Source organism: Glandiceps talaboti, chromosome 23 (assembly GCF_964340395.1).
Source record: "Glandiceps talaboti chromosome 23, keGlaTala1.1, whole genome shotgun sequence".
In the NCBI taxonomy this organism is placed as follows: Eukaryota; Metazoa; Hemichordata; class Enteropneusta; family Spengelidae; genus Glandiceps; species Glandiceps talaboti.
Genome location: NC_135571.1, coordinates 9,669,277 through 9,686,439, shown reverse-complemented (window position 1 = coordinate 9,686,439; position 17,163 = coordinate 9,669,277). Strand labels below are relative to the sequence as shown.

Sequence of the window (17,163 nt, the reverse complement as noted above, 5' to 3'; positions counted from 1 at the left end):
GGTCGTCATGTTACCAGCCGGTGTACAACAAGTCAACTTTGGACATGGTAAACTACTTTAATTTTGTTTACAATAGAAACCAGTTCATTACCTGAAATAGATTGTTATCTAGCTAGACAAGAGTCTTGCTAGCATTGCTATATTTTATCGTCTGGCTCCACAAAACTCTTAGAAGCATTGCTACATTTTATCGTCTGGCTTGACCAAAGTCTTGATAACATTGCTACATTTTATCGTCTGCTACATTTTATCGTCTGGCTCGACACAAATCGTAATGACCATATTACATTTAATTTGCTACATTTTATCGTCTGGTTTGACACAAAATACAATTATTACTTTATAATTCCGGAAGAGTTAAAATCACCATTAAAGGTAGCTCACGACAAAAAATACATAAAACCTGAAATAAAACGTCTGTCTGGACAAAAATCTTACCAAAAGAATTATTTGTCGATAAGACGACTAGTACTGTTTGATTGCTGCGGCGGCGTGGTACTTATAGTAGAACCTGATAACCGTCATAGAGTCAATATAACAGTAAAAGAGAACATAGACAAATATATTGATGACAAATGTATTTTTTTTTAATTTCCCAGAATCATTTGGCCAACCTGTACAGCCAACACAGCATCCATACTACGACCCTGTACATTACTATCATTCACAATCCCCTTATGTCAATTCACCATTGACTATGAAACAAAAACAGCAACAACAACAGCTGCAACAACAACGAAGACGAATGCAAGAACAGCAAAGACAGCATCAGGCACAGCAACAAGCACGTAATACGCCTCAAAGGAGTTACCGAGATCAGATTGCTATGAACGAACAATTTGATACGGTATAGTTTTGGACATTACACATATTGGCTATTATGAGCAAAATCAAAAAGAGTACAGAGCGATTGTAGTCTCTTGCCTATGGTGACAAATCAATGCCAAAATTACTACATGCAATTTGAGACTGCGACCTGTTATTTGTCTCATTGGCAAATGGCAGGCCACAATCTCGAATGGTATGTAGTAGTCAAATGTATCATTGACAAAAAGCATTTCGTAGTCTCAAATGACAGTAGTTTCAAATGACAATGTAGTCATTTTGACGTTAATTGCATACCATACTCGTCAGGTAGTGCTGGACTTAATTAGTGTCAGAATGTACGTAGATTTATACGAAATAGCTGAACACTAGCAATGGAACACGTGATCTTACAGTGTACATTTTGGGGCACTTCCAATGTTTACACTATCGTATAATTACAGCCAGGTTATATCCACACAGCATTGGCACCGCTATTCTCACTTGTATTATCTATCAAATCGAACAACAATTGTATTTAGTTATCATGAAAAGCAACGAATTTTAGAAATTTAATATGCTTAGTTTGATAAAGTTAAAATTTATACATAACATTTTGAACTGCAATGCCAAATAATGTTATATAAACACACTACATTCCCGAAGCGCTCGTCTCAGTTACCCACGATCACCGCTGGGGCTCACTCCTTGCCGAAGGTTCCACAATGACGGATCTGGATAACGAAGACTAACAAACGGCTGCCCACCAAAATTTAAAAAAAAAAAATCTAAAAAAAAAATATTTTGATTGTCACTTTTTGACATTTTAAATGTGATGACGTTTACAACAATTTTCAAGTGAAGAAAAATATTCGGATCTCTGTATTTATAGAAATGGTTTTAAAATTCACATGAAATCGTTCACTATATTAGTGTGTGTTATAGCTTGATAAATATATAAATAGACACATAGATATATAGGGAGTAACGTGGACACTAACTATGTTTGGGTAAAAATGACGTCTTTTATATGTATACCTATATTTTGCAACTTGGGTTTATTTTACATACCGACCTTTTTATTTCTGAAATCTGCAATAACATTTTTGGACTTCGATAAAGTTTTCTATTCTACAATATTACAGTGGTACAGTCCGTATTACAGTGGCTTTTTTAGGATATAAAGCCTATATAAAATGAACGTGTTGTCATGATTTCACCCAGCCACTTGTCACTTTGTTATACCTGAATACGGGGGGGGGGGGGTCGACTCTGACATAAATCAGTATATTTTAGCAGTTGGAATGATCTTGGTCAGTATAATTCCTCCAAGGAATGATGTACGGATATTGAAATATGAAACAAATGTAATCACCAAGAATCATTCAATTTCAGACTGTACCCCTTTAATGTTATGAAGATAAACATGTTGTATATATATTGAATGTATAATTTATGGTGAATAAAATCTTCTTTAATCATTCAAATTGTTTTACCTTAATGTAATTGGCTGTTTCACAACACGTGTCAAAGTAGATCATTAACATAGAGAGAATACGTATTAAAGACCACTTTAAATCGAAGTCTGATCACCCCTTATCTTGCTGCTAGACGTTCGGGTTTTCTTCCGATAAGATAAGCGAACAAAGTTCGCATTGAAGGCGGAACGCCCGAACCCTCGAAAGCGACCTTCGGTCACCTGTCGTATTTTATCGGAAGAGCACCCGAGGTCTAGCAGCTCCACTAGATCACCCCAGGCCTGAAGTGTGTTTTTTTTCTCCTGGTGCTATTAAAATAAATAAGCTTACCGAATTTATATTTTGTTGTTCGCCATCTTGTGGAATTTCTGTAAAGACAAACGCCAGCGCCAGGCTATAATGTTCCAATACAGACCATAGTACAGAGGGCAGCTAGCGCTAGTGGTGATTTGATTATTAATTTGGTCTAATATATCCATAACATCGATTTTTTTACCTATTGTTTCTTTCTCTGACTAGTCATTTCCTAGACTGAATATTCACTCTCTTTATTATATTTATTTGACTGAATAAAGACACTATGTCCTTTCTTCTATTCAGTTCCTTTATCTAAAACATGTCACACCTTATAATTGCCAAGGTATAAATCCTTACAGTACCGGTATGAATCTCATTCACAGTTTACCTACCGTCTTTTCCTCTGAGAGATTATAGCACCAAATAACACATGCACGCATACTGATTCATCAGCAAACATTCGGACTTTCATTCCTGGACAGCATAACATTAGCTCCATGAAAATACCTGTGATATTAATGCCATAAATTTGTGACAAATTTTGACACTGTCGTTATTAAAGTTTAAAACGTGTTACAATGTAATTTCGAAAACACCACAACGATGTAATTGTAAGATTTTAATTTGACATGAAGCCATGGTGTGTATTTTTTATCAGACTCACTTGCAGAAATAAAGTTGTAGTGTTTAAAAAAAAAAAAAAAGACACTCATTTTTAATATGCAAATGTTATAATCGCGTGTCGCCATCGAGGTAATCCATAGACCCTCCACCGGCACCGTTGGTGGAGGGTCTATGGGTAATCCAACGAAAGTGAAAGTTTTTGGATATTGGCCTAATGAGGGCGAAATTTTATGATCTGACTAGCCAAAGGTACAGGCGGTTTACAGGCGTGGCTTTGACTTAATTTCATTGCAAATATGTTAATATGAACATTATATACACAATTTGGTAGTGTAAAATGCAATAATGTTAAATTATTCACAGAAAATAAACGAAAACCGTTTTCTAGTTTTGGATTGTCTGGATCGAGGTACATTTGACCTCTAACCCGTGACGTCATTATCAGTAGCCGTCACAACAACACTTTCTTTTGACGGTGAGATTAATTCTTAAAACAGGTAAGAATTTTGTGTTCTCCTTCATTCCAATTCAGCTTACAATCTCTGTCAAATGTACCCCGGTGTTTAAATACCATTTATATCAACCACTGTTTGGTGAGTCTTTCGTGTATCTACATCACAGTACTTGTAAGTTGTAAGCTTGGCACCAGGATTACGTATGCTACTGTGACGATGAATCGTGACAACTCGTTACAAGTACACATTCATATTTAAATGAAATCAGTATAGGCACGGAATGGTGGATGTATAGGTGATAAGTTGTACAGAAATACTCGTCATTTATCGCATGGCAGACAAAGCAAACGTTTCCGTCGTAGGTTAATTAACATACCCAAATGTAGTCCTGTGTATATTAAATCGCCCTCGATGTGTTGTGCTCAGACATAAGTAAACAAAGCGTCTGGACTGTCTGTCGAGCTTCAGAACCTAACCTAAGGTATAATAATGCAGTCCACACCCCAATGCAGTAAACAAATAACTAGTCTAGAGGCTATCCGTGGTGTCGAATCTCAAGATATCTCTATATATTCTAGCTCAATGACAAATCGTGAACTAAACCATAAACTCTCCACCAACGGTGGAGGGGTTATAACTTATATGGCTAAACGTTGTTCATACAAATATGAAATAAGTGAACCCCAGCTGTTAACAGTGTAAAGATAACTGCAATAATTGTAGTGTTTGATTTTGAGGGTTTTCCTGCTGTTTTTCTGCTTTTTGTTGGTCTGCTTTGAAGTAAATGCTACAATTCCATATGTAAAAGCAAATAGTCGAGATCACACTGAAAACTTGAGTGACATGTCAGTATACGACCCATTTCAAAATGCTGCATGTGTTGCTACTTTTGCTGATTTTGATGGCATTGGGGTACCTCTGAACATTTCTTGGGTTTTGAAGGTTCCATAATTAATGTTGGAGTTAGGAAATGTCTGGTTTTTTGGCAGGTACGGCATAATTTAACAGAAAAATTCACCAAACTTTGCAATTCAGATCTGAATAGCTTCCGTCTATTTGGGTTTACATTATAGGAATTGTAGTGTTTGCTTCAAGTTAATATCGGAACAACAAAAAGCACAAAAAGAGCAGAAAACCCCTCAAATCACAGCAAACGTTATAAATTGCAGCTATTTAAAAGAGATATGAAGCCAGGTCTACAGGCAGGTGGTTTAAACACTCAGCCACTGATAACCGATACATGTAAAATGAAACTGAAGTTGTGTTGTTGTTTTTAAATTCATTTTCTAGCAAAATGCAGCCCCAGCAACATATGGCTCCAATGGTGACACAACCCCAACTGCAACAGCAACAGAACAACCAGTCAGGAACATCAAAATATGCTCTAAAAGCTATATTTGGATTAAGTATAGTGCATCTTGTCCTGGGTTTCGTAGTGATAATCTTTGGAGCTGTGACAATAGCATTAAAATGCCATTTATATCAAAGTGGAGCTCCACTGTGGTGTGGAGTGTTGGTAAGTTTTGTGTATTTTTTTTTTTTTTTTAGATATGGGTGTTCTTAAGTTTGTGAGGCTCAAATTTAACTGTATATTTTGGTAATGGCAATGATAGTGTCTGTGCAGTGTGTTTACCAAGGTTTGGGAACCCTGGTTACTAAAGGGGAATATGTGATAAAAGTGGCGTAGTAGCCAATGGCAATACCGGCATTGTAGTATAATTTTGGTAGGGAACCCTAGTAAAATGACTGGGAAACTCTGATAGACTTTACTGAGTTAACATCTGTAACAAAAAACTCTTTGGAAACCGTTTGAAATGGCTCAGGTAGGTTTTACCTGCTTACCACCCATTAATAAAAACACTGGTAGGAAATGTTGGTAAAATGACTGGGAAACTCAGATAGACTTTACTGATCGAGTTAACATCTGTAACAAAACACTATTTGGGAACCCTGTTAAAATGACTGGTGGACTCAGGTAGGTTTTACCTGCATACCACTCCGTAACAAAAGCACTGCAGCAGACTACCATTTTCCACAGTAGGTCCCTAGGATGGCAGTAGTCATATATTCCTGAACTAAAAATACAGGACCCCTATTGCCTGCTATTGGAATTATGTGCTATTAAAATACCTTCATGTCTGTAACTCTTCTAAATCATTGCATGATCAACTGAAAATTATGGTAACACTATGATGAGAATTGGTAGTCTGTGGACTGCATTGCATTCATTTCATTGGTTTCACAGAGTGCAATACAGCATACATGCAATTTGGTGACTGACAGCAATTTACACATTCACAATGTATATGGATTTCAACTTGGTGATCGACAGCAATGTACGCATTCACAATGTACTAGTATATGAATTTCAACTTGCTGACAGCAATGTACACGTATATGAATTTCAACTTGCTGACAGCAATGTACACATTCACGATGTATGACTTTCAACTTGGTGACAGTCAAGACAAGATTAGTGACTAGTAACATACAAAGAATCCATGAGTTGAAGAAGTATCTTAAAAGGCTGTTGTGCCATTATTAATTGATCCATGCCAGGGGTGATAATTATAAATGACTGGAACTCTCGGGTGCATTTATCATGAGGGGAACATCGCCTTTACCAGCCAAGTGCAATTCTTGCACTTTCTTATCAATCCTCATCAGCTCATTACCATAACTAAGTGTTTGCTTTTTGTAATTACATCTGATAAGCCTGAGTCGTTGCTGGTACAGGTACTAGGTCAAGACTGAAATGCTGTTGACCAAATGTGTGCAAGTACTAGTGAGTATGTTACTCCTCCGTGAGGCACAACTAGCTTGGGTGAAAGGTCACGATTTGGCTTGGGTGAAAGGTCACAATCCGATCGATCATAACATTAGGATACATTGTGCACCGTACATTGACGATGTTACATGTGGTATATGGACATCAGATATGGGAATTTGCTATTTAAGTATCTCTGTGCTTAATTTTTCAAAAAATTATTTAACTAACTATGGAACAAAAAAAACTGTAGTTACGAGTGCAAGGCTACTTTCAAGGAGTGAATCGTTTGAGTCAAGGGACGTTATCAGCTGTTACAACTTTTATAATCCTATGACAGTTGACATTGAGATTGTCAACAACCCGACTTGCCTGTTGATGAACTCGGGTTATCCATAGTTTGGTTTTACCGAGGCGTTTCCAACATGTAAACTAATATTTACACTTTCCACAGTCTGGGTCAAAACATATAATTTTTGTTTCAAATTCTGCTTTCGTTTTCTCATAGTTCATTGTTACTGGAATCATAGGTGTGTTGACTAGAAGAAAGACATCGACTGGATATGTAAGTATAATTTACAGCAGAACATGTTTTTTACGTGTGTTTGTTTGTTTGTGTGTGTGTGTGTGTGTGGTGTATGTATTTGTGTCTGTGTGTGTGTGTGTGTGTGTGTGTGTGTGTGTGTGTGTGTGTGTGTGTGTGTGTTGTGATATATATCATTCCATGATATTTTTTTCATTTTCCAACCAAAGACAATATCGCTATAACTTGAATTATGTCAAAGCATTTCCTGATTGAATGTAGAATATTTCTTTTAGAATATATAGTTATACCTGCATAAGAAATATTTTAGAAAAATAATGGCTCCACATGGCATAGTGGTTATATAGTAGTCAAACTGGAGGTTATGAGTTTGAATCCCACTGAGATCCAATGGGGAGCCTGTCGAGTCTCGCTCACAAAATGAGTGCAAATTTGTGGGAACTCCTTGAGTAATGACTCAAACAGTTGGGGATGATTACTCACATAGAGCCCGAAAGTATTGTGTGGCTAGGCATGTTTGACGCCAGAGGACTGTGAAGGGGAAAGACTTGAAATTCCGCATGACATGATACATGTGAGTGCAAGTGTGGCATACTCAGGGTATTTGTGTGAGTGTTTGTAGTATTCTGTGCACCCGTATGGGAGTGAAGTGCAGCAGAAAACCTGATTGAATGTAGAAAAACTACAATGTAGAAAACTCATAGACCCTACACTGCAAGCACGGGTGCAAATCGCCCATACACAGGGAATAGGATGAATAATTAGTCCATTTAAGTCAGATCAGTAGATGTTTACACTCACTGCTCACTGCGCTAATTGGGCAAATTTCCTGTGTGTTCCAAGATTAGCAATCTATTTAATGCAAACTTGGTAAACTCTGATAAGAAAGTGATAATGGTATGAAATAGGAAGAAACAGTGAGTGGAAACAGTAGTTATGATGGCAATATTTAAAACTTTATTTGAAATATACCAGTGCAAGTGGTGCACACCAGTGGAAGTAAGGCAAATAAAAATTGAATTGTTTCTGGTCAGGACATTTTGTCTAATGTGGTGCGATGACATTTTTTTTAAATTCTCAACAAACCTGTCTCTACATGTATTTATGGCAGTTACTGATCTTTTTGTTAAGTACTTTAAAGCAAGTGTGTATGTGGGACAGATGTAATTTGCTTGTTTATGATTCGCTCGGCAGTTGTCTTCATTGAAATAAGGAGGGTAATTTGTGTGCTTTCCCCAGGATCTACAGATTGCATGGGCAGGACAAACGCAAAAAAAAGACCGACACGAGGGTATTCAAGTGATGTGTGTGCTGACCAGCAACAATTCTTTCTTTTTTTTGCCTAATCTCTGGTATATATGTAATAATTGTAATAACAGTTATCGAGATGTGTTTACTGCATTCTTTCTACAGCTGATTACATTTCTGGTATTGTCTGTGGTGTCAGCTGTATTTGCTGGAATTGTTTTATTGACCATAGAATCCATTGCCCTCTCTGGCGAAGATTGGTATAACTATGATTATGGATATGATTGCTATGACTATAGAACTCATTCTTACAACCAAGCATGTGAGAGAAGAATTGTGAGTTTATGATCATGCCCATTTGTTTTGAACACTTTGTAAATGTAACTGTACGTTTAGTAGGATATATTTACAGTCATACCATGATATTTGTGTCCATCTGGTTATCTATCTGTCAGTCTGTCTCTCTGTTTAGCTGTCTGTATGAGTAATGCATAATTTGCATAATTAATGATTTTTCAGTATTTAAGCTATGTACACTTCAAATTCCATATAATTTGGTACATACATCGATCCATTACAAAGTGCATATGTTCGGTAAATCTTATTGACGTAACTATCAGTTTTAATATGTGCTTTGCATAATTAATGATTTTCATAATTAGGCAACATGTTTTATGCAAGCTTGAAATTTCATATAGTTTGGCATAATAGTAATTTGCCAATTAAGAAGCATGTCATGTATGATAGCTATAGCTCAGATTTTTGCATTCCAACTAATTTTTTGCAACGATCTACTGTTGTTCCTTTTCAGCAAGAAAAAATGGTATATTGTATTGGATTTTGGTGCTATACAAATTCTTTTGACTGATTGATTTATTGATTGATTGATTGATTGAATGTATGTAGGAGCAAAGATATAAAGGCTTTGTTCTTACATATGACATTAAATTACATCTCATTTTGTTTTATTACAAGTTATTTGTAATATAAAATCAAATATGTATAAAATAATAACTTTAATGCCAAACTTCAGTCATATGAACATATACAATAAACTACAACATTTAATGATAAAATTTCCGATTGATACCGCAAACTTTTTACACAAGGCCTTTAATGGTAGAAAAACCTTTATTTAAAATTAAGACATATGTGATATTTATTTATTTATTTATTTAGACACCTTAATAAACAATAACATAACATAACATAACATGTAGCAATTAAGTTTGTCTCATAAATTAGAGTGGCACAAGCTTAGTTTATTAAATTTTTACTCAGTGACAACACTTACAATAGAAGCTCAATTAAACTATTCTAGTATATTGTTAATGTCGATGTATGCCTTCTAGGACATTACAATTGTCTTCTGGTAGTGTTAGTAACGTTGAGTACATAACAAGGATTTAGGATATTTATACGTTTGATAAATTACACCATCGGATCGTTTTATAGTGCTATCTTAACACCAGGTTTGAGTTCAGTGGTGGTTAAGTGGTGGTTAAGTAATATGCTTCAGTAGGTAGAAAGATGTGAATACTTTTTGATGCAGCGAAAATTATGTATAAACTCAGCTTGTGCACTAAGTCTCAACTATCAATTTGTGATGGATGACCCTTTGCCCAGCATGGGGCTTAACTACATTTAATGCCTACAGTAATGGGATTGACTGGACGTAATGAATGAAGATAAACGTGGTGTAAAATTGGAATGTGTTCGTTAGGAACTAGACTAACATTACTTCATCTACAACAATGTGTATTTATATGAATTTTTCCTTTAATTACAGCAACACCGCAAAGCTATTGATGGGGTGCTGTTATTTCTGAGTATTGTTGTTGCAGTAATGACCATCCTCAGTTCTTCATTTTCTTGTGCTGCATTATGTTGCAAGCGGTCACGTACACCAGGCATTGTAAGTAAAAATTATATGTATGTGTGTGTGTGTGTGTGTGTGTGTGTGTGTGTGTGTGTGTGTGTGTGTGTGTGTGTGTGTGTGTACGTGTGTGCATACATATTTGTATGTGTAAAACTCATGCCCTTCACCAACTTTCTGTGGGGACTTATCGTCAACTAGTCGAAATGGACAAGTTGAGTGGGGTCATGGACTATCCCAGGGATATGATAGTCATGGCATACAACTGCCATATTTTATATATACAACTGCCATATTTTGTATACGGAATCATTAACAATTGTTATCTAGGTCAGACATGGCTTTGATTAACTTTTAGCCAATGGCTTCAATGATTGAGATATAGTTTGTATTCAGATGCAATTACATTTTGTCATATTCCTAAAAAACCTTCTGAAATATGTTTTATTTAAATACTAGTTGTGTGCGAATAAATAACCTATAATATACAATCTAATAGTCAGGCTGCACAATGCACATACAGAATGCACGCTACTCACTGAGGATTCGAACACGTAAAATATAATCTAGCGTCTGTACTAGTATCTCCTCAAACGCCCCCTAGTGGTTAGTCTAGCTGCTAGACCTCGGATGTTCTTCCGATACAATGCGACACACAACTGAACATCGCTATCGAGGATGGAACATCTAAGCAAGCCCTCACTGGGAACTTCGTTCGCTTATCGTATCGGAAGAAAGCCTGAACGTCTAGCAGCAAGACTCTACCTAGTGGTTAACAAGCCATCTGAGTTAGACATTCTATAAACGAGGGCGCTCAAGAATATTCATAGAAATGAAAGTCCGGTGGGTTAGAACAGTTGTCTTGACTTCATGGAACGTCCAACACACACCATGTTATGTTGAATTCTATTGTCAGTGACAATAGTATATTCAAGACAAATTACACAAAAAGTCAAGAAGACTGTTGACAGTCTAACTGACATACTGTATGAGCACATGTTTTGTGATATAAACTGTTGAAAAAGTCAGTTCTATAGTGGAGCTGGTCAAGTAGCCATGGTAGAGTAAACTAGAGCTGGAGTTAGTGCTGAGGGAAGTCAGCGAGGAGTCAGCCAGCAAAGCCAGTAGAGTTTACAGTCTGACATCGAGTCGGGAGCAGAGCCCAGGTTCAAGTGTGCGAATAAGACACAGTGGTCGCAGTACTGTGCATCTGAAGACAATTCTATGGTCAGTGGGATTGCCAGTTCAAGCCAGCTGTACCAGTTGTTATGTGACTACCAATTGCTTCACTGTGTGTTCATCTGCGTTCAGACACTGACTTAATTCATTCACGTTAACAGCAGAGTCAGATAAGTAGTTATTTTGTAGGCATAGATATTGTTTAATGTTTTAAATCTTTTCATTTATATACATTGTAGTTAATAAACGTTTTATGTTTAATTATATTTCTATGTGTCCAGGAATTTATTACAGCAAGCCATCTCCACAGATCACATTAAGGGTTCAATTCCCCGACTTACCCACAGTTTATCAAATCATAGTCTGCAAAACTTGTGCACGGTAATATTAAAAAAATTCCAGAAATTGTCTGATCTATCCACAGAAAGATTGTGCAGGATGATTTCTCTACAATTGGTGGCAGCAGTGGGATTATTTCTTTGTTAATATAAGGATTGTGATCTGTGTGTGCCTGGTTGCAACCAAGACATTTATTTTTTCATTTATGTAGTATTTTGAAGATACTTTTGAAGAAAAAAAAGTGAGTGACTGAGTGAGTGTGTGTGTGTGTGTTCATTTGTTTGCCTTTTTAGCACAACTGAACTGATAAAGTTCAGTCATGCTATATAGGCATGGTAATTAAACTGTCTGTCTGTCTGTCTGTCTGTCTGTCTGTCTGTGCTACAACACCATTGGCGCTATTTTTTGTCCTTTATCTCGGGAACTATATTTTTCCTCGAGATATTTCACAACTAATTATAGTTTAAGTTTTAGCAGAAATTAATTAATAAGTGAATAAGAGAGAGTATATGACCGAGGCTGTTAGTTTGTGAAGTGATGGAATAAGTGAGAGAGAGTGGCTTAGGATTAGAGGGCATGAGGTGCATGGTGAATGTGTGAGAGAATCAGTATGCCCTCTAAGCCAATTTGACATGCCACTGATGCACACTATTTCCAGTGATGCACCAAAATTTGGTATTCCCTATCTCTTACTATGTGGTGACTCACAGTTTTTCTCATTTTGACTCACAACAACAAAATTTGGCTACCACTAGAGGGCACACTGGAGAGAATACATGAGAGGGTTATGAATGCAGCAGTTTTAGCTGAATACCCAAGATCAGAATGTGGTAAATTCACCTTGGATACAAATGCTCAATGCTAGTGACTGGCATTGGGCTTTGCTCTCTCGAATTCAAGATAGAGCTGAAAGAGTGATTACATATGTCAGTAATTACATTGTCAAAAGGAGAACATAATTATAGTGTGACAATGAAGGAAATGTTGACATTAGTTAATTATGTGACATATTTTTGTATGTATCTATGGGGTACAAATTAAGTTTCGTGTGAGGTCACAGACCATGGAGAATTGACGTGGTTATGGGGATATTGGGAGCTTATGGGAAAGGAAGCTCATTGGTTGAGAAACCTTGGGTACTTATGATTTTAACGTAGATCATATGTGTATTTGTGTGTGTGTGTGTGTGTGTGTGTGTGTGTGTGTGTGTGTGTGTGTGTATGTGTGTGTATGTATGTATGTATGTATGTATGTATGTATGTATGTGTATGTATGTATGTATGTATGTATGTATGTATGCATGTATGTATGTATGCATGTATGTGTGTGTATGTTTGTATATGTATGTATGTATGTATGTATGGATATATGTATGTATGTATGTATGTATGTATGTATGTGTGTGTGTATGTATGTATGTATGTATGTATGTATGTAAACACTGAGATTCTGTCTATAAAGAATATAATCATACCGTTCTAACCAGAATATTTTGAGGAATGTGAGCTCCTCTTCATCGAAACCAGGGTCTCCGGCACAGCTTGCTGAACTTAACATTTTATAATATTTCAAGACAAGTACATGAATGATAATACCTGTATTTACAGCATAACAGAACTTTATTTCTTCGACAGAACCCGGAGACACCTCATGAAAAGGAGTTCGGTCTCCTCAAGATATTTGGGTTAGAAATGTATATTATACAATATTATATATATCCACAAAAAGGGTTAGTTTTTTGAATTAAAATATTTATTTCTCTCAGTAAGAAATACAAATATGTTCATAATGATGATAATTTTTCTTTTATTATTTTTGAAACTTAGATGTATTACGTTAGTTCTCAACCAGGTGGAATTCCAATGCAGGTTCCAGCAGGAGGTGTACAACAAGGGCAGGTTGTTTTAATGCCTTATGGACCTCAGGTAGTTGGCACTGGTAAGTTAATACATTCAGTCAAAATTATTTGGTCAAAAACCTTTCTCTCAATACAAGTTTTGTAGAATGTACTTGTGAACACTGAGACTGACAGATCAGCCGTTATGGGTGCAGTCTAATCTCCCTTTCCCAGACCGATGATGTCATTACAGTCTGGCAAACACCGGAATACAGGAATCGCATTGTATCAATTTACAAGGAAATGAAGCTTGATATGCCATCAGGAGATAAATGATTTCATGGTTTGGCCACTAGGGGCGCTGTTTTAAACAGTATGTCATACTCCAGTTTTAAAAAATCATAGACTCGAGAGTTCTTTTAGATAAATTTTGTTCAGGGCTTTGTGCATTGCTATACAATCAGTGGTCATTATAACCACATTTTAGCCTTTACTTTGCCAAATCTGTTTGTGCCAGCTTTGTGATCCTTTCATACAAAATAGTCAAAATTTAGTAAAAATGAATTTTTTAAATTAATATTAAATTCTCTTTCTGTGTATTTAGGTGGACAACAAATGCAACCTGTGGCATACTATCCAAACACCCAACCAATGTATGGTAATCAACAAATGATGATGGTACCACCACAACAACAACAACAACAACAACAACAACAACAACAACTACAACAACAGCAGCAACAGCCTCATATGTATCACTATCAGTCAATGGTCCCCCAACCTCAGCCTCAACTTCAACCAGCGACTCAACCCCAACCTCAACCACCAACTCAACCAACAGGAGGGCAAGTTGCATCAGGTGTATCCCCTCCAACCTATTCAAGTATTGCTTTAAAAGGTGAATCTAGTCCACCACCAGCGACTGCACCACAACAACATATAAAGGCACCCCTTTTGACAGATTCCTAAATAAGGACAACCCTCAAGGCAATTCAGGTACAATTGACAGACTGGTTATTGACACCCCTTTTCACAAATTCTGTACAATTGACAGACCAGGACTGGTTATTGACACCCCTTTTCACAAATTCTGTACAATTGACAGACCAGGATTGGTTATTGACACCCCTTTTCACAAATTCTGTACAATTGACAGACCAGGACTGGTTATTGACACCCCTTTTCACAAATTCTATACAATTGACAGACCAGGACTGGTCACTGACACCCCTTTTCACAAATTCTGTACAATTGACAGACCCCTGGTTATTGACACCCCTTTTCACAAATTCTGTACAATTGACAGACCAGGACTGGTTATTGACACCCCTTTTCACAAATTCTGTACAATTGACAGACCCCTGGTTATTGACACCCCTTTTCACAAATTCTGTACAATTGACAGACCCCTGGTTATTGACACCCCTTTTCACAAATTCTGTACAATTGACAGACCCCTGGTTATTGACACCCCTTTTCACAAATTCTGTACAATTGACAGACCAGGACTGGTCACTGACACCCCTTTTCACAAATTGTGTACAATTGACAGACCCCTGGTTATTGACACCCCTTTTCACAAATTCTGTACAATTGACAGACCAGGACTGGTCACTGACACCCCTTTTCACAAATTGTGTACAATTGACAGACCCCTGGTTATTGACACCCCTTTTCACAAATTCTGTACAATTGACAGACCAGGACTGGTCACTGACACCCCTTTTCACAAATTCTGTACAATTGACAGACCAGGACTGGTCACTGACATCCCTTTTCACAAATTCTGTACAATTGACAGACCAGGACTGTTATTGACATCCCTTTTCACAAATTGTGTACAATTGACAGACCAGGACTGGTTATTGACATCCCTTTTCACAAATTGTGTACAATTGACAGACCCCTGGTTATTGACACCCCTTTTCACAAATTCTGTACAATTGACAGACCAGGACTGGTCACTGACACCCCTTTTCACAAATTCTGTACAATTGACAGACCAGGACTGGTCACTGACATCCCTTTTCACAAATTCTGTACAATTGACAGACCAGGACTGTTATTGACATCCCTTTTCACAAATTGTGTACAATTGACAGACCAGGACTGGTTATTGACATCCCTTTTCACAAATTCTGTACAATTGACAGACCAGGACTGGTTATTGACATCCCTTTTCACAAATTGTGTACAATTGACAGACCAGGACTGGTTATTGACATCCCTTTTCACAAATTCTGTACAATTGACAGACCAGGACTGGTTATTGACATCCCTTTTCACAAATTGTGTACAATTGACAGACCAGGACTGGTTATTGACATCCCTTTTCACAAATTCTGTACAATTGACAGACCAGGACTGGTTATTGACATCCCTTTTCACAAATTCTGTACAATTGACAGACCAGGACTGGTTATTGACATCCCTTTTCACAAATTCTGTACAATTGACAGACCAGGACTGGTTATTGACATCCCTTTTCACAAATTCTGTACAATTGACAGACCAGGACTGTTATTGACATCCCTTTTCACAAATTGTGTACAATTGACAGACCAGGACTGGTTATTGACATCCCTTTTCACAAATTCTGTACAATTGACAGACCAGGACTGGTTATTGACACCCCTTTTCACAAATTGTGTACAATTGACAGACCAGGACTGGTTATTGACACCCCTTTTCACAAATTCTGTACAATTGACAGACCAGGACTGGTTATTGACACCCCTTTTCACAAATTCTGTACAATTGACAGACCCCTGGTTATTGACATCCCTTTTCACAAATTGTGTACAATTGACAGACCAGGACTGGTTATTGACACCCCTTTTCACAAATTCTGTACAATTGACAGAACCCTGGTTATTGACATCCCTTTTCACAAATTGTGTACAATTGACAGACCCCTGGTTATTGACATCCCTTTTCACAAATTCTGTACAATTGACAGACCAGGACTGGTTATTGACACCCCTTTTCACAAATTGTGTACAATTGACAGACCCCTGGTTATTGACATCCCTTTTCACAAATTGTGTACAATTGACAGACCCCTGGTTATTGACATCCCTTTTCACAAATTATGTACAATTGACAGACCAGGACTGGTTATTGACATCCCTTTTCACAAATTGTGTACAATTGACAGACCAGGACTGGTTATTGACATCCCTTTTCACAAATTATGTACAATTGACAGACCAGGACTGGTTATTGACATCCCTTTTCACAAATTGTGTACAATTGACAGACCAGGACTGGTTATTGACACCCCTTTTCACAAATTGTGTACAATTGACAGACCAGGACTGGTTATTGACACCCCTTTTCACAAATTGTGTACAATTGACAGACCCCTGGTTATTGACATCCCTTTTCACAAATTGTGTACAATTGACAGACCCCTGGTTATTGACATCCCTTTTCACAAATTGTGTACAATTGACAGACCCCTGGTTATTGACACCCCTTTTCACAAATTGTGTACAATTGACAGACCCCTGGTTATTGACATCCCTTTTCACAAATTGTGTACAATTGACAGACCCCTGGTTATTGACATCCCTTTTCACAAATTGTGTACAATTGACAGACCCCTGGTTATTGACATCCCTTTTCACAAATTGTGTACAATTGACAGACCTCAATAGAAGTGTGGGCATTGATATACCACCTGAGTGAAAATCATCATTTCAACCCATTATGA

The 17,163-nt window shown here is 37.1% G+C and overlaps 2 protein-coding genes across 2 annotated transcripts in view; both read left to right on the top strand.

The window, feature by feature from the left end:
• LOC144452660 (uncharacterized) overlaps positions 1-2,035 on the top strand; it is a 6,524-nt gene extending 4,489 nt beyond the window's left edge. The window contains exons 6-7 of the mRNA XM_078143806.1: positions 1-47; positions 600-2,035. The exon at positions 1-47 is cut by the window's left edge and continues 50 nt beyond it. Of these exons, the coding sequence (XP_077999932.1) occupies positions 1-47; positions 600-853 (301 nt within the window). The 3' untranslated portion in view covers positions 854-2,035. The remainder of the gene's footprint in view (positions 48-599) is intronic.
• Positions 2,036-3,637: 1,602 nt separating this feature from the next.
• On the top strand, positions 3,638-15,014 carry LOC144452616 (uncharacterized). The gene is made up of 7 exons (XM_078143739.1): positions 3,638-3,700; positions 4,949-5,174; positions 6,934-6,990; positions 8,383-8,553; positions 10,007-10,132; positions 13,438-13,549; positions 14,053-15,014. The coding sequence occupies exons 2-7, from the start codon at positions 4,953-4,955 to the stop codon at positions 14,415-14,417; spliced, it is 1,053 nt and encodes a 350-aa protein (XP_077999865.1). The 5' UTR covers positions 3,638-3,700; positions 4,949-4,952; the 3' UTR covers positions 14,418-15,014.
• Positions 15,015-17,163: the final 2,149 nt, after the last annotated feature.

What these genes read in the sequence shown, in the direction of transcription:
- LOC144452616 (XM_078143739.1), top strand. Translation starts at nt 4,953, where the DNA reads ATGCAGCCCCAGCAACATATGGCTCCAATGGTGACACAACCCCAACTG. An exon ending in AAGCATGTGAGAGAAGAATT is followed by an intron (nt 8,554 to 10,006) that starts GTGAGTTTATGA and finishes CTTTAATTACAG; the next exon opens with CAACACCGCAAAGCTATTGA. An exon ending in GGTCACGTACACCAGGCATT is followed by an intron (nt 10,133 to 13,437) that starts GTAAGTAAAAAT and finishes TTTGAAACTTAG; the next exon opens with ATGTATTACGTTAGTTCTCA.